At 37.0% G+C, this 24,450-nt stretch overlaps 2 protein-coding genes across 3 annotated transcripts in view; one reads left to right on the top strand and one right to left on the bottom strand.

The window, feature by feature from the left end:
- Positions 1-1,433, bottom strand: part of Naalad2 (N-acetylated alpha-linked acidic dipeptidase 2) — a 43,857-nt gene extending 42,424 nt beyond the window's left edge. Inside the window, exons 1-2 of one of the 2 annotated variants that reach the window (XM_078046857.1) lie at positions 1,078-1,433; positions 126-237 (exon numbers count right to left, since the gene is read on the bottom strand). In XM_078046857.1, the coding sequence (XP_077902983.1) occupies positions 126-237; positions 1,078-1,159 (194 nt within the window). In that variant the 5' untranslated portion in view covers positions 1,160-1,433. The remainder of the gene's footprint in view (positions 1-125; positions 238-1,077) is intronic. The other variant, XM_078046856.1, reaches the window with a different exon arrangement.
- Positions 1,434-1,452: 19 nt separating this feature from the next.
- On the top strand, positions 1,453-17,652 carry LOC144376690 (tripartite motif-containing protein 43-like). Its single transcript, XM_078044950.1, has 7 exons — positions 1,453-1,581; positions 12,218-12,466; positions 13,299-13,352; positions 14,175-14,270; positions 14,860-15,090; positions 15,860-15,882; positions 17,476-17,652. Exons 1-7 carry the CDS (start codon positions 1,453-1,455, stop codon positions 17,591-17,593), a joined length of 900 nt encoding a protein of 299 aa, XP_077901076.1. The 3' UTR covers positions 17,594-17,652.
- Positions 17,653-24,450: the final 6,798 nt, after the last annotated feature.

Below are 24,450 nucleotides of genomic sequence, written 5' to 3'. Positions count from 1 at the left end.
AATTAATGAGTAATATATAATTTCACACAAAGATTGTTCAACTGAATATAACCAGTTTTAATACACCTATGACTAAATAATACTTTAAATACTATGTTTAGAATAAAAATGCAAAACAAACCTACCGAAGAAATGATCTAATGTTTTCAGCTTTCATTTCTGACAACAGTTTCCCTCGTATACTTTGACCATGGTATGGTGCACGGATTGTTTCTTTGAGAGGCTTAATAAACCAGCCTGTGGGGGGGGGGGGAATACATATACACAATTACTTTTGACTTTATTAGAAGTAGAAACCAGCTGTGGTGCAGTGGTGCATGCTTGTAATTCCAGAAACTAGGGAAACTTAGGCAGGAGGATCTCAAGTGTGAGGACAGCCTGGAACACTTGACAAGACCCTGACTCAAAAAAAAAAAAAAAAAAAAAAAGAAAAAGAAGAAAAAAAGCAAAACCCAAAAAAGGCAAAAAGAAAAAGAAAAACTGATGCCTAACAAATAGCTCATAGTGAACTTTTAAAAAAAGATCCATATAAAATGCAGAAAACCTCCACATTCCTTTGTGTGCTGCAATTTTGAGTGTGTTAAAACCGATTTTACTAGAGAGATGTGCTTTCCTTTCTTACATGTTTGCATCTCTGAGTTAAGGCCTTTCTCTTATTCTAGCCAAGGGATCTAATTTGTACCAGTTCTTGACACACAGGGAGTTTTCCAAAATTTATGTATTTAAACGATAAGGAAAAAGTTCTTTGCAGTGCTTAGTCAATATTAGCTAATAATTTTGACTCATTACTATTACTTGGAAATGCAAATAAATTTTTCATCCCTATAAACAGTGACAGCCCTAAATTCTCTTTTCAAAGCCCACAATAAAAGCCTGAACTCAGTGAGTTTATTTATTTTATTTTATTTTTTTCTTATTGCGGCCACAAATACATTCTGTTCGGTTTCTAGTTTGGGTGCAGTTTATGGAGTTAGCCATGTCCTGAGCCGAACTAGACACTGGCCTGGGACAACCCACTCGCTCCAGCTACAGGCTTCCTCCCTTCACCTCCGCAGAGAGACTTGATTGTACACTCACCCACCAGAAAGCCCATCAGAAAAGATGCCAGCACGGCAATCAAAGACATCCAAAGGTACAGACGGCCCCTGGACTTCGCCATGGCTTCTGTTCTGAGATCTGGGCGCCAGCAGCCCTCGCAAAAGCTCGGGGCTACAGAAGAGCGGAGAGCGAGAGCCTTGAAAGCCGTGACCTCACAGGCAGCTTTCACTGCCGCTGACCGCAGCTGACCTTCCAAAAGGCGGCTCAGCCCTGCCAGTGGGTCCAGAGACTAACGAACAGGAGCGAGCCCCCAGCTCCTTCTGGCCCCTGAAGTCCCCAGGAACCCTGGCGGGGAGAGAGGAAGCCCTGCAGAGGGAGGGGGCACTCTTCCTGTTGGCCTGCAACTTGCATTCCATGGATCCTGCAGTATCCGGGCAAAGTCGGATGTGGCAGCTGCGGGAAATGTTCCTGCTGCCTAAAAGACTAAAGCACTGCTTCTTCGCCAATCCCATCCCAGGAATTTCGGAATCTCGGCTGCAAAATGTATTTGAGCGTTATTTTTCATTCCTTTTTGATTGCTCCGGTTCCAGATTCTCGGACCCAATTTCCAACTTGTCAAACTTGGGAATAATCCAGATCCTGATTGCTCCACTGCAACTCACTAATGTCTCAACCATACATCAACACCAAAATGAGAATGAAATTCTTTTTTTCCACCCTCTCACATGAACAAGTCTCCAAATTCTGGTAATTCCTCTCTAACTGAGGTTTTCACATTCCTCACTGGAATGTTATAGATTCAAGTTAATACAGTTACCCATTCAAAGGATCTTGCATTATTACAGTCAGTGAGTTTTGAGCAAATGTCACTGCTCCAGCCCTCATCCTTCCCTTACACTTATTATACATTTTCTTTAAAGGTGTTTAGAAGATTTGCAAACAGAACTCCTGCATCCATCCATCTCACCCAGAGGGAAATTTTAGAAATTTACAAGGGGCGGGCTACTCATATGTAAGCAAAATCATTTTCTTATTTTTGCGTGGGATTGGAAGGAGATGGTACCTCCAGGACTATGCCCTACCTTTGCTGCATTGTCTGCAGTTCTAATGGCCTTAGACAAGGCATCTTTCTTCGTTTTTAACAAGTTATTACAAGCAAAAGATTTATTTCTCCTCAGTGTCATTGTTGGCTGATATATCTAATGTTTTTTTTCCTCTTAGAACTTTTGTAAAATCCCTAAAAGTTAACTTTAAAATAAACATCTTTATTGAACTAATTGCTTTTTTAGAATATTTATATATTGTTTAAAGCCCGGCTAATCTCAGCTCCTTCAGCTACTGGCCCCTTACACATTCCTCAAGTGATTCTTCTGGTGTTTTTTTTTTTTATTTCAGAGACAAACACCTTTCCATGAATATTTTCTTTAAAAAATAAGTTGGTCCCTCCCTAACCCTATAGCAGCATATACAGCAAGTTAGAATGAAATTATTGATAATGTGCAACAGCTGGTGAAATAATTATCCCCTTCAATCTTGGAGCACCCAGATGTATTTTATCTGTTTTACTAATAAAGAATATAGGGCTTTAAATAACTATCTAGTGTCAAACATTGGGACAAGAGTCTTCTCAATATATAATATATAATATCTAATTTGATTTGTGCTTCACATAAATATTTTGAGGATCGCTTATGTAATTTGTTAATTTCTAGACCTTTGGCTATTTTTTTCTTCTGTTTTTCATGGAAACTTTGTTATTGCTGTATAGCTCTCAAAAGACATATGTAAATTACCTCTACAACAAAATTTTGTTGGAGAGAGAAGGTGGAAACTAATGATTAAAATAGCTGCTTGTTAAATTAGTTTTTTTCCCATCTTTTTTAAAATTTATTTATTTATTTTGATTTTTTATACATGACAGCAGAATGCATTTCAATTCATAATACACATGTAGAGCACAATTTTTTCTCTGCTTGTACATAGAGTCACATCATTTATGTCTTCATATATGTACTTAGAATAATGATGTTCAACTCATTCCACCAGCTTTCCTACCCCTATGCCCACTCCCTTTCCTTCCCTCCCCTTTGCCCTATCTAAAGTTCCTTCATTCCTCTCATGCTCCCCCTAACCCACAGCCTTCATTGTGAATCAGCATGCACATATCAGAGAAAACATTCGCTATTTGGGTTTTGGGGATTGGTTTACTTCACTTAGCATGATATTCTTCGACTCCATCCATTTACCTGCAAATACAATGATTGTATGCTCTTTTAATCATGAGTAATATTCCATTGTGTATGTATATCACAGTTTCTTTATCCATTCTTCAATTGAAGGGCATCTAGTTTGGTCCCATAATTTAGCTATTGTGAATTGTGTTGCTATAAACATTGATGTGACTGCGTCTCTGTAGTATGCTGTTTTTTAATACAGTTCTGTGGTGTGCAGTGTTGTGGCTGGTGATAGTCTTCATACCCTGTCCTGTGTCCCCAGGTGCAGGCTGTCATGATGAACACTACAGAAATGCAGAAAATAATTAGAAATTATTTTGAAAAATTGTACTCCAATAAATACAGTTCTATGGTGTGCAGTGTTGTGGCTGGTGATAGTGTTCATACCCTGAAGACATCAAAGACATAGACAAATTTCTAAAATCAGATGATTTACCCAAACTGAATCAGAATGATATACACAAGTTAAACAGATCAATTTTGAACAATGAAACAAAAGACACCATCAGAAGACTACAACCAAGTAAAGCCTAGGACCAGATGGATACACTGCTGAGTTTTAGAAAACTGTCAAAGAAGAACTAATACCAATACTCTTCAAATTATCCCATGAAATATAAAAAGAGGGAACACTTCCAAACTCATTCTATGAGGCCAATATCACCAATTTGAAAACCAGATAAAGACACATGAAATAAAGAAAACTTCAGACCAATATCTCTAATGAACATACATGCAAAAATTCTCAGTAAAATTCTGGCAAATAAAATACAAAAACATATTAAAGTGATAGAGGGGCTGGGGATGTGGCTCAAGCGTTAGCGTGCTTGCCTGGCGTGCGTGCGACCCGGGTTTGATCCTCAGCACCACATACAAACAAACATGTTGTGTCCACCGAAAACTAGAAAATAAATATTGAAAAATTCTCTCTCCCTCTCTCTCACACTCTCTCTTTAAAAATAAATAAATAAAAAATAAAGTGATAGAGCACCACCATCAAATGAGATTCATCCTAGGGATGCAAGATTGGTTCAACTTATGGAAATCAATAAATGTAATTCATCACATCAATAGACTTAAAGATAGAAATCATATGACCATCTTAATAGATGCAGAAAAGAGCATTCAACAAAATGCAGCACCCTTCATGTTCAAAACACTGGAAAAACTAGAGATAATAGGAACACATCTCAACATTGTAAAAGTTGTATATGCTAAGCCCAAGGCTTTTTCTCATTCTAAATGGAGAAAAAATGAAAGCATTCCCTCTAAAAACTGGAACAAGACAAGGATTCCCTCTTCCACCACTTCTATTTAACATAGTTCATAAAATTCTATCTAGAGCAATTGGATGAAAGAAATGATAGGAATACAGATAAAAAAAGAACTCAAATTGTCTATTTGCTTATGACATGATTTGTGTGAGAGCAGCTGTTGGAGGTCCTCTAAAAACTTGCAGACAAACAGTATTTCCACTGCTTGAATCCCAGGTCACAAAGCTACAAAGAATGCCATCTCCCTCTAGCCTGCCATCAGGATCTTCTAGTCCTATCTTAATTATACTAATTGAAGTTTGACTAATAGAAAAATTGATGTATTATTTAGCAAAATTTTCCAAATTGGCTAATTTTCCCATATAAAAATTAAATCACTGCTGGGCACAGTGGTACATGCCTGTAATCCCATGACTTGGGAGGTTGAGGCAAGAAGATCACCAGTTCAAGGTCAGCCTCAGCAATTTAGTGATGTCCTAAGCATTTGGTGAGACCCTGTCTCAAAATAAAAAATAACAAGGGCTAGGGATGGTGCTCTGTGGTAAAGTATCCCTGAGTTTAATTTCTGTACCCTCCCCCCAAAAAGGTTGGTTTACTAACTCAACCAACACTTATTGAAATACTATAGCATGCCACTCATTGTGCTTAATCTTGAAATTAGTATCATTTTATTTATAAAACCTAGAATGTATGAGAATACAGATAATGATTAAATAATTAAAAGTAACAGTTTCAAGAAGGAACAGTATTTCCTCAAATATGAACATTATTATGCCCTATTAGGCAGCATTTGTAATCTGTATCTTGACAATTCATTATGAAAAGTCCAGTTAGTTTGTTCAATAAGTCTTTGGCCTTTTGTTAATAATAGAATCTGCAATCATTCAAAATTCCATTTTAATTAAGCTCATAACAGAAGGGGTCACTATCAAAAAATAGTTTCTAATTATTAACATCTCAACAAATATTTGCATCTTGCAAAACACGATTAACAAAGCAACACTGTTGGTTGATATGAACCCTTTTCAGTCTTTCCTTCAAAGCTGGAAAGTGAACTAGAAAGGTATTCTATTGGAAAAAACAATCTCAACAAAACTACTTGACGTGTACACAATATTTTTCATCTTCCTTTGAAGACAATATTGCATTACTGTTGGAATCAAATATTTGTCATTCATTCCCAAGACCTTATAAATTCCATTTTCCCCAATTATTTCTAGTTTTAGAATCTGAGACACATTTTCAGGCATCTGGTTAACTGAAACTTCTCTAAGTCAAAATATCCTTCAAGAAATTAAAAAAAGGGCTGGGGTGGTGGCTCAGTGTCAGAGCGCTTGCCTAGCACCTGTGAGGCACCGGGTTCGATCCTCAGCACCACGTATCAATAAATAAAATAAAGGTCCATTGGCAACTAAAAAATTTTTTTAAAAAAAGAAATTAAAAAAATATTGTGAAATTAAAGAGAATTGCTGGTAGCAGGCCTTCCCTGGCCCCCGGGGCCCAGCCTCCAATTCCTTGTTCTGCATGTCAATGTGGCCAGCTCACAAGGCCGTGATACAGGCTTGCGGTTTCCAGTTTACCTGCCTCAAGCATATGTGTCTCTCAGAACAGCTTGCCCTGATCGAGCCTCCTGAAAGGGGACATGACGGTAACCCAAGGACACAGTTATTACTCTTCCCTCCTCGCCTTTGAGTCATTTCCCCAGCTGTTACAAAAGATATTTAAGGAGAACAAATTTGGCAATAAAGTGTGCACATGCCTCCTCCTGGATAAAGAACCTTGGTGTCCTGTGATTTTTTTTTTTTTTTAAATTTTTTAACCTCGTCGTCTCTCGCCGGACTTGGTTCCCGTTAGCCGGAAGCGGCAGAGAATTAGGTGAAAGGTCCAAACAAAACTGAGAATCTATAATCCCTATAATAAGTTTTTCTTTATAATGTAAACAACTTAATTCTTACTGTTGGATCTAATAGGCCATAGTAAAACAATTGTTTGATTTTGGGGGGAATTTTAATTTTTTATAAAATTTCAAATGTCTGGGAAACCTGGCTGGACATGGTGGTATATGCCTGTAGTACCTGGATATATATTTTAATGTTTACACTTAATAAAGTTCACACTTATCCTTTTTATAACCATACAAAAAAAAAAAAAAGCCTTAATTATCTAGGGAAATGGTTCCTGGCATGAAGTCCCCAGACCAACAGAATCAATATCACTTGGCAACTTGTTAGCCATGCAAAGTCTCAGGTCAATCCTAGAACTAGTAAATCAGAAATGAAGCAATTTATGTATAGCAAGTACCACAAGTGGATTCTGATCATGCCAAAGATTGAGAAACACTGAAATGAAATGGCAGCCTGAAATGAAGTGAAATTCCAACTACTGTGGAGGCTGAGCAGGAAGATCACTTGAGTCAAGCCTTGAGCCAGGAAAGTTGTGACCAACCTGAACAATACAGAGAAATTTCAGTTTACAAACAAACAAAAATCTCAGAGATTTGTATGTGTTTTAGTTATGTGAAGGTTTATTCTGTCATATTGAAGCCAGATTTAAAGTTAAGTAGTTAGGTAAATCAGGTCTAATATCAAGTAAGATCCCAAATGGAGGCCATGTTGAGAATGAATTCCAGGAAAAGCAGAACAACTCTTGGAATGTTAATGAAGTCCTGCAAAAAGACAAGGCCCAGAGCCCATCCCAAAGAAGAGTTAATGAAACAGCTCCCAGCAAACATAAGATGCTGACTCAAAAGTCCTTCCTGCCCAGATTACTTCTTTGGCCCACCTGTGCCCCACCCTTTGGGCCTTCCCACCTACAGTCCATCACTGAAAGATAACAGAACAAAGGATAGGAATGGGGGGGGGAACCAGATGAAGACCTTAGGTATAAAAAGGGGAGACAACCGCACTTCCACTGATTCCACCTCTTGGGACCCCTTCTTCCTCCAAGAGAAGTCTTTTCTGCTGTCCTTTAATAAACTTCTACTTTCCACTCTGACCTTGCCTCAGCGCCTGGGCATGCTTCTCTGGGGTTATTCTTCAACATTGGGGAAGCAAGGACTCAGCACCAGTCAACAGTGGTAACAATGTATTACTCTTGGGAGAACGAGAGATAAAAGTTTCATGAACTGCATGAATAATCTTCCTCCTCCTCCTCCTCCTCCTCCTCCTCCTCCTCCTCCTCCTCTTCTTCTTCTTCTTCTTCTTCTTCTTCAGTTCAGGGAGAGTGAATTCAGGGGTATTTGACCACTGAGGCACATCCTTTATATTTGTTATTTTGAGACAGAGTCTCACTAAATTGTTTAGGGCCTCACTAAATTTCAGAGACTGTCTTTGAACTTGCAATCCTCCTGCCTCAGGCTCCCAGCAGCTGGGATTATGGGATTACAGGTGTGCCCCACCACACCCAGTTTAGATGAAACTCTTAAAAGTTGCACAGAATAGGCTGGGACTGGGGCTTGGTGACAGTGTTTGCCTAACCTAGAGAGCTCTGAGTCCTGGTGGGCCCTGAGTTGAATTCATTCCCAGTAGGACTAAAAAATAAAAGAAAAAAGTGTTATAATTTCAATGTGGTTATGAGGCCTAACTATCCCAGTCAGTTTTTTTTTTTTTTTTTTAGTAGAAGACTTGATGACAAAAATTAATTAAGGAAGACAAGCCTAAATTCCCAATATAAAAATAAAATTTTAAAACTTTTTCCCCATCATAGAATGTCTCCTCAAAAAAAGTAAGGAGCATGAGATTTTCTTTAGTATATTTCTCAGCCATAGCTCTTCCATTCATAAGTTGGAGTCATTGCAAAATTAAATAGGTGATACTGTTTTTTTTTAATGTGCTTATAAATCGATCAAAGTGTATATTCCATGTGTGTGACATCTGAAAATCATATTTTTCACTTAATCTTTCCGATATTTTAAAAAGAGAATTCTGCATACATGTGATTCCCCCCAAAAAGCTGAATCAGCATGAGATCAGCATTTTCAAAGTTGGTTACCTTCAAAGAGGTAACCGGGTTCCCCCTAGCGTTCAGTTACTGGAACTGCCAAGTCTACTATTTTAAAATCGTTTCTCAGTCCCAAATTCCATAATCTATACCTTTTTGATACTGGGAATTGAACCCTGGGGAAATTTAGCTCTGAGCTACATCACCAGCCTTGTTTACTTATTTGTTTATTTTTAAATTATAAGACAGGCTAAATTCCTTAGGTCCTCACTAAATTTCAGAGACTGGCCTCAAACTTGTGGTTCTCTTGCCTCAGTCTCCTAAGTGGCTGGGATTACAGGCATGCACCACCACTCCTGGCCTGGATTTTCTTAATAAATATAGATTTTAGACTTTACTGAAGAGAGAATGGTGCTAGAAATTTTGATTAAGAACTGGACATAAAGCCCCTGAGTTTAACATTTATGGGCCACCAGAGTACAGCTGTGCTTTTAGAACCCAAGATCATTTCTAGAAAGCACAATTGTAAAACTTACCAAACCATGAGTTCTGTGTGTGTATACACACACACACACACACACACACACACACACACACACACACATATATGTACGTTGGAAAACTGAAAGATCAGGTAAGAATTCTCATTCCTTCTGAAACCGGTTCATTCCTACAGCTAAATCTTGGTTTAAAATATGCCAGGAAAGGGAGACACCCAGATGTAAAGATCATTTTGGAAGAGTGGGACTATGAGTTATTCCTTTGTAAAACACTATTTTCCCAAATCAATAATTAAAGAAACTATTTCTGATTTTTTCCATTGTTGTTTCTTTTTGTTATAATAAGCAAATTACAGCTGACACAGCGAGGTCCATCTATAGTTCAGCTATTCAGAAGACTAAGGCAGGATGATATCCAGTTCAAACCTGAACAACTTAGACTGTATCAAAAAATAAAAATAAATAATTATAATGTAAATTAAACATTAAGTTGCCCCACAAAGTTCTATGAGCTAGGACTTCTTGGCCTTTCTCCCCTGCACCCCTGAAGTGGATCAGGCAGTGCCAAACCAAATTTCTACCATTTATGGAGGCCTTGGGAAGTGTGGAATGTAAGGGCAGGAGAAATCTCCAGGGTGGAGTGGGATCAGTGATGTTCTTAGATTAACATAAAAAAATATCATCAATGACTGCATCATTCTCTGTATGATAGGATAGAATTAAAGCCAATCTCAAAGAAAACATTTTCAAATTTTCTAAAACATTTGTTAAGTGTATAAATTGATGGTACCTCTTTTCTCTCATTTTATAAACAAAAATAAAAATATTCCAAAAAATATATTTAAATTTGATATTTGAAGGGTAAATTGGTACATAATCAGCGACTGTTGATGAGAGGAGGTTTCTACAAGATTGTTTATGGAGATCTCTATTTTGGACTCACCTAATCAATCATCCAATCAATCATCCACTCAAGACTATCCCAAGCTCCAAGAAATGCAATCTTTTGGAGAAAATGGGTGTGGTTTCTGGGGCAATAAAAGGACACTGCAAGAGCCCAACTTCTTCTCCAGAGCTCACAGAGTGCCTTTGGGACTGGCTGAGAGATTTCAGAAGTCTTCCACTACCACACAGAGGCCCTAATTCCTGTGTCGACTTTATATTATTAAATCTGCAACAAGTATTGGTGAGCCCACAGACATATTTCTTAGGTGAGTATACAGAAAAGCAGCTCCTGCTACTTTCCCATACCAAAGCAAGCAAATTTGTGAATTTTAATTATCAGTAAAATGAACTTGTTTTCTGTGAAGTGATGTAATTTGCTTTCTTAGTAATGATTAGACTGCTGTTTGTTGTCTTGTTGCAAGCCTTGGAATAAATTTGATGATTAATTTTACATAAATAATTTATGTATTCCATTGTTGTTACTATGTATTAAAGGAACTAGTTTACATCCTCACAAAAGTGTACAACAGTTCCTTTTTCTTACATCCAGAATTTATTATTTGTTTTGTATTCTTGATGATTGCCATTCTCATTGGAGTGAGACTCACAAGTTTAGTTTTAATTTGCATTTGCCTGAGGGCTAAAGATATTAAATTTTTTTTCTTTTTTCCTTCCTTCCTTTTTTTTTTTTTTTTTTTTGTGTGTGTGTGTGTATGTGTGAAGAGCAGGAGAGTACTAGAGATAGATCCCAGGGGTGTTTTACCAACTGAACTATATCCCCTGACCTTTTTATTTTTCATTTTAATACAGGGTCTCATCAAGTTGCTTAGGCCCTACTAAGTTGGTTGATGATGGGCTTGAATTTGTAGTCCTCTTGTCTCAGATTCTCTAGTCTCTGAAAGTACAGGTGTGCACTTTGTGCACACTGGGCCTTTTTTCATATAATTGTGGGTCATTTGTACTTCTTTTGAGAGCTGTATGTTCAGTTCATTAGCCTATTTATTAACTAGGTTATTTGTTTTTATAGTGCTTAGATTTTTGAGTTCTTTCTGTTCTGGATATATATATATTATAATATTATATATATTATCTGTGGGAAGAGAGATTGACAAAAATTTTCTCCGCTCAGTAGTTTCTCTTCACTCAGTTGTTTCTGTGGTGTGCAGAAAGCTTTTAGTTTGGTGCCATCCCATTTACTGATTTTTGTTCTTATTTTCAGAGCTGAGCAGGTCCTATTCAGGAAGTCCGCTAAAATGCATTCTGCCAGAAAGCACTGCTTGTTTCCTGGTGGCAATTAAGTTAATTATGTGTTTTTCCAGTGTGATAGGTATTTGGTAATGATTTTAATGACTTGCTAGATATACCTATTTGCTGTAATTTGTGTATTTTTTTTATTACAAGAGTATAGATAATAAAGATAGGAGGGTACCACAAGAGGTTAGTATATTCCTGTTAGTAGATTTTGACTAAAATCTGATTCAATTTTGTAATGTTGAGCTTAATCATCAGCCCTTAGGTATTTATTTATTTATATGTAAATTTTTAAATTTATATATGACAGCAGAATGCATTACAATTTTTATTACATATATAGAGCAATTTTTCATATCTCTGGTTGTATACATAATATATGCACACCAATTCGTGTCTTCATACATGTACTTTGGATAGTAATGATCATCACATTAACCATTAAGTATTTAGAAATTGTTTTGGGATAGTGAATTCTAGTTGAAATAATAATAATAAGAATAAGAAGTAATAATAATAGTAATAATATCTAAGGAGATATTTAAATAAAATAATTAAAGTAATAGTTCAATGGTAAGGGCATTTCTTTCTCTTTCTTTTTTCTTTTTTCTTTTTTTTAATACAGCGCTGGGAACCAAATCCAAGGCCTCTGCTATTTTGGGCAAGACTCTACCACTGAGTCCCTAGCTTTCATATGCCCTTTTCTATACCAATTATGGGCAGTGAGCAATATGATTGATGTTAAAAGCATTCAGAATCCACACTATAAAACTCTAATTGGGTCAAACATTCATGGTTAAGATCATTTAGAGGAATGTCACATTTTTATGAAATTGAGGTTCTTTGTTTAAGAAAGGAAGATTTATAACTTCATTTGATAAGATAGTTCACATTTTCTGTAAGTATTTGGATGTGGCAACTGTGACATAGGATACCAAAGTGTAATAATTATTAGGTGAATCTTTATTCTAATTATGTTTCCCAAACAATTGAACATGGATACAATTATGGGACACTTCATTGTCTTGTTTTCTAGACAGCTTTGCCGAGCCTGGTATCCATGTTCGTATCTAGGGTCCCCATCTCCTTCACAGCAATTTTCTGGATCTTGAGTGCCAGAGGTACATGCCTTGAAGCCCACTCCCTGGATGGGCTTGTGACTGCTGATGGGGCATTTTTTGGTCACCACTCCTTGATGGCAGAACAACCCTTCTCCCCACCATTCTTTGTGGGAGCCATTCTGCCTGTGCCCAAGCTGGAAAGGAAGAGCACTAGGGATTATAAGGTTCTGTTTTATGCATGAGGCAAAAATAGGATGGGAATGCTGATGACTAGGTAAGCAATAGTGATTTCTAAAGTTTTTGAGAGCTCTGTTTATGCCTCCATTTTCTGTTTGTGTCATGAAAAATAAAGGCTATTCTCCCAAGACATAGGCTTATTATTGGGTCATAACTTGAGAACAATTTTGATTAGTTTAATCCTAGAAGCAAGAGAGGCTGAAGCAGAAGAATTGTGAGACCAAAGCCAGTCTCAGCAAAAGCAAAGAGCTGAGCAACTCAGTGAGATCCTGATTTTAAATAAAATACAACATAGTACTGGGAATGTGGCTCAGTGGTTGAATGCCAATGAGTTCAATCCCTAGTACCACCTCACCCGCCCCCGCCCCCCAAATTTTTTTTGTTGACTTAGTTTCTTGTCTTTCTAGACTACATATATGAAATTGTTCTGATTCTCTTCCCTTAAAAAAATAGAGGAAAAAAAAGAAGAAAAGAATGGACTCAGACATCCTGCAGAGAGAACTCACCTGCTCCATCTGCATGAATTATCTTATAGACCCAGTCACCATATGCTGTGGGCACAGCTTTTGTTGGCCCTGTCTCTGTCTTTTGTGGGAAGAAGCCCAAACTCCTGCACATTGCCCTATGTGCAGGGAGCCATTACAGCAGATTGACTTCAAGAGCAATATTCGTTTGAATAATCTGGTATCCATTGTCAGAAAAGCCAGTGTCAGGCATTTCCCAATCTCTAAGGATCACATGTGTGTGACCCACAAGGAGAGAAAAATCTTCTGTGAAGAGAACAAGACCCTGCTGTGTTCACTCTGCTCCAACTCCCAGGAGCACGGGGCTCACAGACACTGTCCCATTGAAGAGGCTGCTGAGCAGTACAGGGTAAGTGATGCTTCTGAGATAGTTGGAGGGCAGGATGACTAAGACTATAAGGCACAAGAACCATTGTTACTGAGTGCCATATACAAGTATAGGTAACAGTGATAAAATTATGAATAAAGTATGTGAGAGTATCTACATTCATGGAAACTGAGAGTGTGAGGAAACTAATTTATTATAACCTATTTCAATAACTTGATGATATGGTTTTACTGCTTAGGGCACTTTAAAGTTCTCATGATTATAAGAGTGTCTAAACTAACAAAACTAAATGTTCTGCTGGATGTGGTGGTGCACACCCGTAAACCCAGCTACTCACAAGACTGAAGCAGTAGGATAATCAGTTGGAGGATGGCTTGGGAAAATTAAAATATATAATAACTTCTTAAAAGGACTGTTGATGTAGCTCAGTGGCATAGCACTTTCCTAGCATACATGAGACCCTAGGTTCAATTGCTAGTATATTGGGCAGGGAAGTGGTACCACAAATTCAAAGGGCTTTTATATAGGATATATTAGAATGAAACTCACAGAATATTAGTGTCATTAGATCCAAATTCTGAAGCAAATTGCCACACTACCTAAGAATTAACATTGCCCAGGTATTTGCCAATTTCTCTAGGAAAATGGTTTTATTACATTGTGTGATTCCATAGTCCGAATCCCCTAAAATTGATAATTATCCACATCAAGCAGGGAAACCCTAGCCTCTATGCTGCATAAAACTTTTTTTTTTAATATAAATTGCTTGAAATTCTTCATCATTGTGGGCCTGAAAACATAATCAACTTGCTTGTGCAGTATTCATCTTTTGTTCTCTTACAGGAGAAGTTTCTAAAACTAATGAGATCTCTTTGGAAAAAGATCCAAGAAAACCAGAGAAATCTAAAAGAAGAGAGCAGAAAAATTAACCAATGGGTTGTAAGTATGAGAGTCTATTTCTCTCAGAATCAACCTAGGATAGGAAAGGTAGGCATTTATTGATTCATCAAGTCAGTTGGAATCATCACAAAATTTGAGGAAGATCTTTCTTGATAGCTTCTACTTGTTGGAGTACAAAACCGCACTGCTACTCAGGGAGAATTGTTGAGCTATGGAGCAGGGAAGTTTGATATTATTGACCTATTTACTAACAAAAATGAAAGTGTTGCATACAATTATTTGTAAGTTATGCATGAATTCAAAATAGCTTGCATTTAGACTTTCTGATTTGAGAAGATATATACAGGAATTACCAATGAAAATCTTTCTTTCTGGTTGTTTCAACAAGTCACGAAGTAGATGAGTTTGAGAGAGGAGTGTTCTGCCTCTTAATATAGTTAATAATGAGTGAAAAATAAATGAAGGGAAGAGAAGAATGAATTAATGGTTTATGAGAAATAGAAAGACACGAATTTATTTACATAGTTTACTAGCATAAGACATGAGTCAAAATGAATAGATGATGTTATAAAGTGGAGAAGAGTAAAGTTGACCTGATATTTGATCTAAGAAATTCGTGTCCTTGCAGTGGTATGTGCATCTGCACAGAGAGAATACCAAGGCAGCTTATAGGATGCTGCATCCCAGTGTCCATGAAGAAGAAAAAGAACATTTGGAGATACTTTTAAAGGAACGCAAATTGACTATACAGAAAATTAAGAAAAGGAAAGCCAAAATGCTTCAAAAGGGGAAACAACTAAAGAAAGACTATCAGGAGCTGATGAAAATGTGCCATAAACCATATGTGGAGCTGTTTGAGGTAATTAATTGGGACATGACTGAAAATATTTTGTGTCTTGGCCACATTATTTGGTACCAAAGACATATTTATATGCATTCTGCATTTTTGGTGGGATCTTCCCCCTTTGGGAATAACAGACACTGTGATTTCATGCAGCAAGCAAGCTTTGTTAAATTGTGACAGTAGGTTCCTCAGGATATGTGTATTTCTGAAATTATCCTTTTGTAGGTTACTTCATTAAGAAATAGAAAGAAACCGGCTGGGGCTGGGGCTCAGTGGTAGAACACTTGCCTAGCAAGTGTGAAGCACTGGGTTCATTTCTTAGCACCACCCCTAAATAAGTAAATTAAATAAAGTTCCATCAACATCTAAAATATTTTAAAAAGAAAGAAATAAAAAGAACATTTTGTTCATGGGTATTTCATTTTTGTCCAGCTGAGCAACATGAAGAAATTTGAAAATAGTTAACATTTATTACATTCTTTTATAATTTGAATGTCCTTAGTTCAAATTGTCCTTAGCACATGTCACTATGTGAATAAGTCCTGCAAAAGATCTCTTTTCAGACAGTTGCTGGTTTGCAGCATTGCAGAATAACCCTCAGGGTTTTGAATTTAGCAAAAATTAGGTTCTTCCTGTTTTACTTTTATGGTAGAAAATTAATTTACAAGGAGTGTTGAGGTGGTGGTTGTAATTTTTTAAGTTTCTCAAATACAAAGGCTTAATGGTAGAATAGCTAATTCTCATGAAATTTAAGCTTTTCTTTCTTTTTGTTTTTTCTTTACAGAATTTAGAAGACACATTGGCAGAGTAAGTTTGACTTTTAATGCAAATTGGGGCACCACAAAGGCTGTGAATACCAATGTGTTTCTGACAATGAAGAAAGTACTTATTGAGATAGTGTACATTTCCTCTATGTGTCTGTGTTTTACCGAATATGATTTCTTGTTCCCTTTTTATCAAAACTGAGCTTTTCCTTCCCTGGAGGTGAAGGGTGTAGTTTTTGCTGAACTTAAGCAGAGGTTTCTAAAGACAGCTATCTATAATTTTAGATTTCAAGTCATAAACAAATTGAGGTACGTGGAATAGTCCTTACCAGGTGATAGGTGAGAGAAGTAGGCAGAGAAAAAAGTAAGAAAGATTCCTTAAGACTAGAACAATCCTGATCTGGGCACAGTGAAACAAGCCTGTCATCCTAGTGGCTCAGGAGGCTGAGACAGGAGGATCATGGGTTCAAAGCCAGCATCAACAATTTAGGAGACTCTGTCTCAATTAAAAAAAAAATATGGGGGATGCTCTCAGCACTCCTTTGTATCAACAAAACAACAACAACAACAACAACAAAAACTAGAACAATCCTACCCCATGATTATGTAGTTACACTAAATGTCAGTGTTAGATCATTATTAAGTGATGTAGGAACCTTTAGGATAAAACTCCTACATGAACATACTGTCAAAGTGTCCTTTCATTTATTTTCCTTAAAACTTTTTGAGAAATTTACAAAGACTCAGTCAATATCTCAAAGGTCACTGAGGTAATCTAAGTTTTTCTTTTAGACCTATTACATCATTTAGCTGAGCAATGTTTTTTTTTCTGTCAGCCAGAAGTGTTTGCATCAGCTATCTTTACGTGTTCTCATCTGCCTTTTAAAACTTTTATCATGTGCTCGATGATCTCCACTTGAGAAAATTAAGGAATATATGCCATCTCTTCATCTTGAACTATGGATCCTTAATTGAGATTGTTCAGAAAGGTATATATTTTGGCTGGACACAGTGGTGCAGGCCTATAATCTCAGCAATTCAGGAGGCTTAGACTGCAATTCAGGAGAATGGCACATTCTTTGAAGTCAGCCTCAGCAACTTAATGAAACCTTGTCTGAAAACAAAAAGGGTTATATATATAGCTCAGTGGTAAAGTGCCCCTAGGTTCAATCCATGGTACCAAAAAGAAAGAAAGAAAGAAAAACAACAGAGAAATGTACATCTTTTTCTTTTTTTCTTCCTTTTTATTCATGGGATTTCAATAAGGGCCTCCTACGTGTCAGGCAAGTTCACTGAGAAATATTCCCAGTCCAGAAATGTACATCCTAATGCAATGGCCCCCAAAGGGAATATGTATAGACTCCCAGAATAAAGTCCTCAAGCTTTCTTTCTTTGGAGAGAGCATTGCTTTTCAGACACCTCCCATCCTCTTCTTACTTCCTGTGGGCTATAAATATTTTTCCATTCTTTTATATTCTGGTGTGCTCCTTTTCATTAGGTTTCATTAGAATATGATTTTGATAAAGAACCTTTAGTTGAGCCATTACCATTAGGTCTTAAACACTGTTTGAATCTATCATTGTGGAAGTCTTTGGTGCCAGAAAGATCAATTTATTTATTTATTTTTTCCTTGCAGGTATGAGTTAGTGTTCCTGCACATGCCCCAGCCTGTGAGGCCACAGCTCAGTGCTCAGCCCATCACTGGACTGAGAGATGAACTTAACCACTTCCAAGGTGGGTGTCAGTCTGTTTGAGGGACAGCTACACTGTGCCCTACAATGATGGTTTTCTATGGGTAATCATTCTCTCCTCATTAATCATTGACCTAATAAAAGTGATCAGCCTGCAACTAAGAATGCAAAACATATTTATTGATGTATACCATGTTAAAATATGGAACAATGTAAAGAAAAAACATAAATGAAATGTTGTATACAAGCTCTGTCACAAAAGTTTCAATTAAGGAAAGGAAATAAAAAGTCTCACTAAGCCCTAGAAACATCATCACGTAGGATATCACTTGTTCACTGAGTCACACTAATGGACGAAAGTCAAGACAATTTCAAGAGCAATTAATTATGACAATGGGTTTATTGAATTTAAATTTGTAAAAATGGTTTTCTTTAATGTTTTCTAGTAACTAGATTTGTAATACATTACACTTGATATAATAAACAGTATACAAATATAAAGTAATGAATTCACAGAACATTTTATGAACAATGATGAAGTAAGTCATCACTTGGTGAAGCAGTATATGGAACTCCATGGTAGACCTAACCCTGACAGGTTAGTTTAGCAGAAAAAGGGTCAGATGGAACCAAAAGTAAAAGGCAGAAAATTCTTAACGGGGAAGCCAATTCTGTAATAAATAGATTTTCTTAAATATAAACTTGGTTTCTTAACCAGAAGATTGTAATAACACTGATGCATTTATGTAATTATGTAATAATAATCATATTATCTACTATCCATGATTACATTTATTTTTGTCTTTTTCTTTTCACAAGAGAGAGTAATGGAGGTTAATTTTATTGCTATGGACTTGAGAATGCTCAGGTGTCCAGATTTTCGAGTGTCATAAAAAATAAGCAGCAGAAGTAAGCTCTATGATCAATGAATTTTTAGGAATATTTTCCCTGTATTTTTTAAGTGTTCAGATTTACTGGTAGCACTTGAATCTGATATTTTTCTAGCCAAAGCTTTTCCATTAATCTTTGCTTGTTTTTTCTTGTAAGTCTCTAAATCAACTCTCATTTTGTATGAATTGGGGCGGGGGGAAGGTCTGATTTTGGCTGAATTATTCTCTCTTCACAGTGAACATTTCCTTCCATAATGAAATAAGCAGTCACAATGTAGTGCTGTGTGATGTGAGAAGACTGATGTTTGGAGAAGATGATGAAGTTGAAGCTTTGAATTCTGACAGATCAAACTATTTTGCTGCATTGGGAGATCAGATCTTCACTTCTGGGAAACATTACTGGGAGCTGGATGTGTGTGGCTCCTGGGACTGGGCTGTGGGAGTCTGTAGGGATCCTGTGGTAAGGAAGAACCACACACTGCTTGAATCTGAGGACATGTTTCTCCTTTTATGTGTGAAGGAGGACACACATTTCAGTCTCTTGATCACCTCCCCAATATTTTCACTCTATATAGAGAGACCTAGGGGCCGTGTTGGTGTGTTCCTTGATTTTCAAAGTGGAAGTGTGAGTTTTTTGAATGTTGCCAGGAGTTCCCTTATATGGACATATCGTATTGGGTCCCTGAATTTCCCTGTCAGGCCATTTATTTTCCACAGTCCACACATAATTAAGGATAATTCAGGAAGCTAACTTCTCTGCCCGAGAACTTCATATTTAAGGGACCCCTTCTCAGTTGAAGAAGAGCAATTACGATGACTATTTTTTATCCCTATCTTAATGTAACCTCATTTTATTAAATATGAAAATATACAATATGAAATTTTGTTTGCTCAATTTTACTTTAATTGCCTATAATATAAGCTGTTGTTGATCCAATGTTTCATGACCTTTGTGTTTTTACAAAAACATGGGTTTGTGATTCCGAGTCTAGATTAATACAGGAACACAAGAGTTTGCACATCTACACAGATCTGGCCATTCAGAATGCATGTGTCAGTTTGAAATCTTCTGGATCTATTCAATTCACCTTAAAGGGGAAAAGATAGCATAGGTGTGTGTGTTACCATCATGGTGGGCACATGTAATTTTTCACATTAACTTAATGAACAGGTATTGTAGCTCAGAAGAATGTCTGGCATTCAGGGTTTGATTCTATCAGGGGTGGGTTATGGGGGTTCAAGATTTATGATCATTCCCCAGGGCATGAGACATGAGATGGGCAGATGGTGAAACAGAATACAAACTTGTGCTCTCTACTGACTTTTCTATCTTGCCATGATACAATAAATACTCAGTTGATTTTTCATGGTTGTCATGTCATACTCAATCATGTTTATGAATGTGTTTCTGCCATCAAATGTTCTTCCTGAATATATAGTAGAAATCAACAAATGTTTGCTAATAAAAAAATAAAATGTAAAGCTTGGTAGACTTTGTTGTCAGCCATACCTGGGAATGGGTGTTCACTATGTAGACTTTCCAGTTTTATTTCTTTTCACTTCTGGTGAAAAGACTTATGCAGTTTACATTTCTTGAACATTTATTGTGTAGCTTATATATAAATATATCCTGTATGATTTAAATACAAAAATACTTATACTGCTGTGCTTGGTGGAACATGCCTGTAATCCTAGTGACTTGGGAGGTTGAAGCTCAAGACCAGTTTTATCAATTTAGTGAGGGCCTTAAACAAATTATCAAGAGCCTGCCTCAAAAGTAAGTAAGGGTTGGGGGTGTAGCTCAATGTTTAAGTGCCCTGGGTTCAATACTCAGTACCAAACAAAACAAGAAAACTACCTATACTACACTAAGTATGAAAAAGAAGCTGAGCCAGGAGGAATTAAAGAGATTTGAAATAAGGTGATGTTTCCAAATGAGATATTTTTAGGTTCTGTTTGTTCCCTCTCAGGTGAATCAGCTTAAGTGATAGACCAGCATTCATTCTAATGACTGAGTTCAGATAATATAATGCAAGTAGAGCTTACCCTAGTACCTAACAGAGTATCCAAAAAATAAATATTGGCTGAAATATTAAAATATTATTAATAGAAATAATTAACTACTTTTTTTTCTTTAGATGCATTTACTTCCTACCATTGGCTTATCTATGATGTCAAGTGCTACCAGCAAGCTCAGTCTACCTTCTTTATTCTCAGTAGGTAAAGTTGTAGCCTACACTGCTAATAAGATGGAATTTATGCAGTTTCTTACATTCATGTTCATACTCATATATTTTTAACCTTGACAGTAGCTTCATTTCTGCATTTTAATCATGCTCACGAAAAAGCAACTTAAAGTTAGTTTAAATTTTTCATATAGAATACATATTTATGAAAATGCCTGCCTTAGGCTTAACATGAATTGTTATGTTCTAGATCAACACAGTTTTTAGTATTTTAGTATTTTTCTTCTAACATTAGAATGAAAGCATAGTGTAAGCACATATTGTGCTAGCCTGAGAAAAGTTTTCAAAGTTCTGCTAACATAAAAGGACAGGAAAATATTAGAGGATAATGTTAATGAAAGACAAGAAATATAGATTTCCAGTTTTGAATGTTAAGGAGGTTCCACTATTTTGAAATTTGAAATTATTATTTTATAGTATAATGTTGATTTTGAAATTTCCCCAGAGATAAAATAATGTACCAGGGGAAGATGAAGGTCCATAGTGATAAGAAAGCATAAAATTGGACTTAGAATGATGTAGACAATCAAGAATGAAATTGACATATTATTAAATCACTAAGTCAAAGGTGCTGTAAATCTGCTTTATGTGTCAAACACAAAATACTTTTATACTTTGAAGACAAATGCATATGAAAAAGAATATGTGTTTTATAACAAGTGAGATATGTCTTTTTTTAAAAAAAGAAAATATTGATTGTGGGGGTATATCCATGAAAAAAAATAATGAGTTGTGAGGAAATTATATCATTTATAACATGTTTAATTCCACCAAACTGTGGGTTCATTTCTCTATTTCTTGTTGGTATTGGAAATAGAACTCATTGGGTACTTTACCCCTGAGTCACATCCCCAGTCATTTTTTTTTTTTTTTTTTGAGACATCGTCTTAAGTTGCACAGGGCCTCACTAAGCTGCTGAGGCTGACCTCCAACTGGTGCTCCTCCTGCCTCAGTCTCCCAAGTCACTAGGATTACAGGTGTGAGCATGTGGTCTGAAGGTTTTTTTCTCACTGGTACTCAGTGTAAAGTCAAGTCTCTCATACGATCTGTTAGAGCACAGGCCAATCAATGCTAATTTTAAAGGAATAGGCCAGTGTGTTGTCATTTGTTTCTCCAAATATAGGAGGTTGTCAAAAGGATGATTTTTAACAACTGGAATTGTAATTATGTATGCAAAAAAGTCAATTTGTTGCCATGTGCCATCCAGCAGAAAGGCTAAAAAATATCCTGAGAAGCAAGCTACTGGAGAATGGCTTGGTGTTTTCTACATCCTTTATGTTTCCATTCTATTCGTTAAAACTTATCTTTTTGGCACACCCAGCTGCAAGATATTTCTGAGTATGCCAGATACACAATGATAGATATTTTATTTATTTAGAGAAAATAAATAATAATGGGCACAACAGAATATATACTCAAGAGTTCATGTTCAGTGCAATAGGTACTTTTTTTTTTATTTCAGGGATTGAATTTAGGAGCTCTTAACCACTGGACCATAGTCTCTGTCCTTTTGTTTTTTGTTTTTATTTTGTGCCACAGTCTTGGCTGGGCACAGAATCAGGAGCCACTCACAGCTTTGTAGATTCAAACAGCAATTCTTTATTCCCAAACTCACACTGGCCCTGTACAAACACGTTCTGGGGAAATCCAAGTTCTGCCCCACAATTCACATCCCAAATACTTTCTGAATTTCACGAGAACTCAACGGGAACTCAGGCAGCAGTATACGCTCTATTCCCAGCAGCAATAATCTTAAACCTGAAACTGCCCTAAACCCAGATTGTCTTAAACCGGGATACTTCCTAAAACCTGCAGGATACACCCTAAACCTGGATCCACCCTCGTCCTTGAGCAGGGTCACCTTTCTCAAACACACATGCAATGTCACAGCGAATTTCCAAGGCAAGTCCATTTAACATGGGGTACGCTGGCAAGGAAATTTCAATGCGTCATTCCTATTTGGCAGTGGCCCTCAGCATCTCCCCCTTCTGATTAATTAAACAACAAGCAATGTGGCTTAAGGACCATGCCTGGTAGGTTGTCCAATTCAACATATGGTTCTTACCCGTCATGGGAAAACTGACCTCTAGGCGTCAGCCTCCTGTCTTAGGTTGATACCACTGCAATCGGATAAACCCGTCACTGACTACTGGTCCAGCATTCAACCATACTTGTGGATAGGCCTATGCACCATTGGGGGGGGGTGAGGTTCTTGCCTCACCTCTGTTGGCTCCCAAATTTAACCTTGGTGCCAGTGGGGGGGGTGAGGTTCTTTGCCTCACCTCTGTTGGCCCCAGATTTTAGACCATCACTAGTAGAAGGGAGGAGGATACAGAAATGTCACGACATCAAGGCAATTGAGGGCTCCTTAGGAAAAATTGCATCACTGGTGACACCATCAGCAAAGATATGCCAGCACTACCACAATTAACATTGGGTGCGCTGGCAAGGAAATTTTGATGCATCATTCCTATTTGGCAATGGCCCTCAGCAATATTGGAACAGTATCTCATTAAGTTGCTGAGGATATCACTGCTGTGCTCAGGCTGGTTTTGAACTTTTGATCCTCTTAGCCTCCAGAGTGGATGGGGTTACAGGTGTGTGCCATTGCACCCAGCTGAAAGTAAGGTAGTCTTTAATCAGGGATTAGAGGATACTTTGAGTTGAAACCAGGAGTGTTTCAAGTGTGGGTAAACTCTGCTCTTCAACCTTGGTAATGTGTTGAGTGTTTCCTTATTATTTTCTAAGTGAAGGTCATATGGCAAGGAGCAGCTTACTTGTTTTTAATCTCTTAAATGGATGACTAAAACAGAAACAATTGTCAAAATTATGAAAATGCTTCACAGAAATGTTTCCTTATTCTTACTCTTCGGACCAACTAGATTCCATAGTTGACTCTCTTCCTCCTGTTAATTTTACACAGTCCTTTATTAACTAAGTATATTATTGAATTTTTTCCTCACCATGACCAAAATACCTGATAAAAACAATCTAGAGGAGGACAAGTTTATTTGAGCCTCACAGTTTGGTTTCAGAGATCTCAATTCATAGATGGCTGACTCCATTACTCTGGATTAAGTGTGAAGCAGCTCTTCAGAGGGAGAGGGAGGCTGCTCCCCTTGTGGTAGCTGTAAGAAAGGAGAGAGGGTGGGAGGAACTGGGACACAGGGAAGATGTACTCCAGGATAAATTTATGTATCTATTTAGTAATTTCTTTCCAGCCATTATAACAAGAACTTCTTACTCTAATGATGCTTCTGAAAATATTTAATTACATTTTAAAAAACATTTTTGTGGTTATGGAGATTAAACCCAAGGGCACCCTACCACTGAGCTGTTCCCTATCCCTTTTTAATTCTTTTTTTTTTTTGAGACAGCATCTTATTATACTGCTGAAGTTGGCATCAACTTTGTGATCCTCCTGCTTTGGACTCCGGAATCATTGGCATGATAGTTTTGCAGGATTGCATGCAGGTTGTTACATTTACTTACTACCTTTCAGTTTTGAAGACCTGTATCAGAATTATTATAACCTGGGATATAGAATAGCATAGTAAAACCAAGGCAAGAACACTGGAATCCTTGACAATTACATCAAAAATAAAGACTCTCCTTGTTGTTTATTCATTTAATTCTTTTATTTTTCTTTTGGCAAAAATTTAATTCTTCAAAGAAATATCAATAAAAACTTATGGGGAAAGTGAAAGTAAAGTGACCACAACACTCAGAGCGACAAGAGATCTTTATTGAAGCAGTGCAACAGAGGAGAAAAGAGAGAAAGAGA

The sequence above is a fragment of the Ictidomys tridecemlineatus genome, chromosome 4, assembly GCF_052094955.1.
Source record: "Ictidomys tridecemlineatus isolate mIctTri1 chromosome 4, mIctTri1.hap1, whole genome shotgun sequence".
NCBI lineage: Eukaryota > Metazoa > Chordata > Mammalia > Rodentia > Sciuridae > Ictidomys > Ictidomys tridecemlineatus.
The sequence above is the reverse complement of the archived record's forward strand: the minus strand, read 5'-3'. Positions and strand labels throughout refer to the sequence as shown.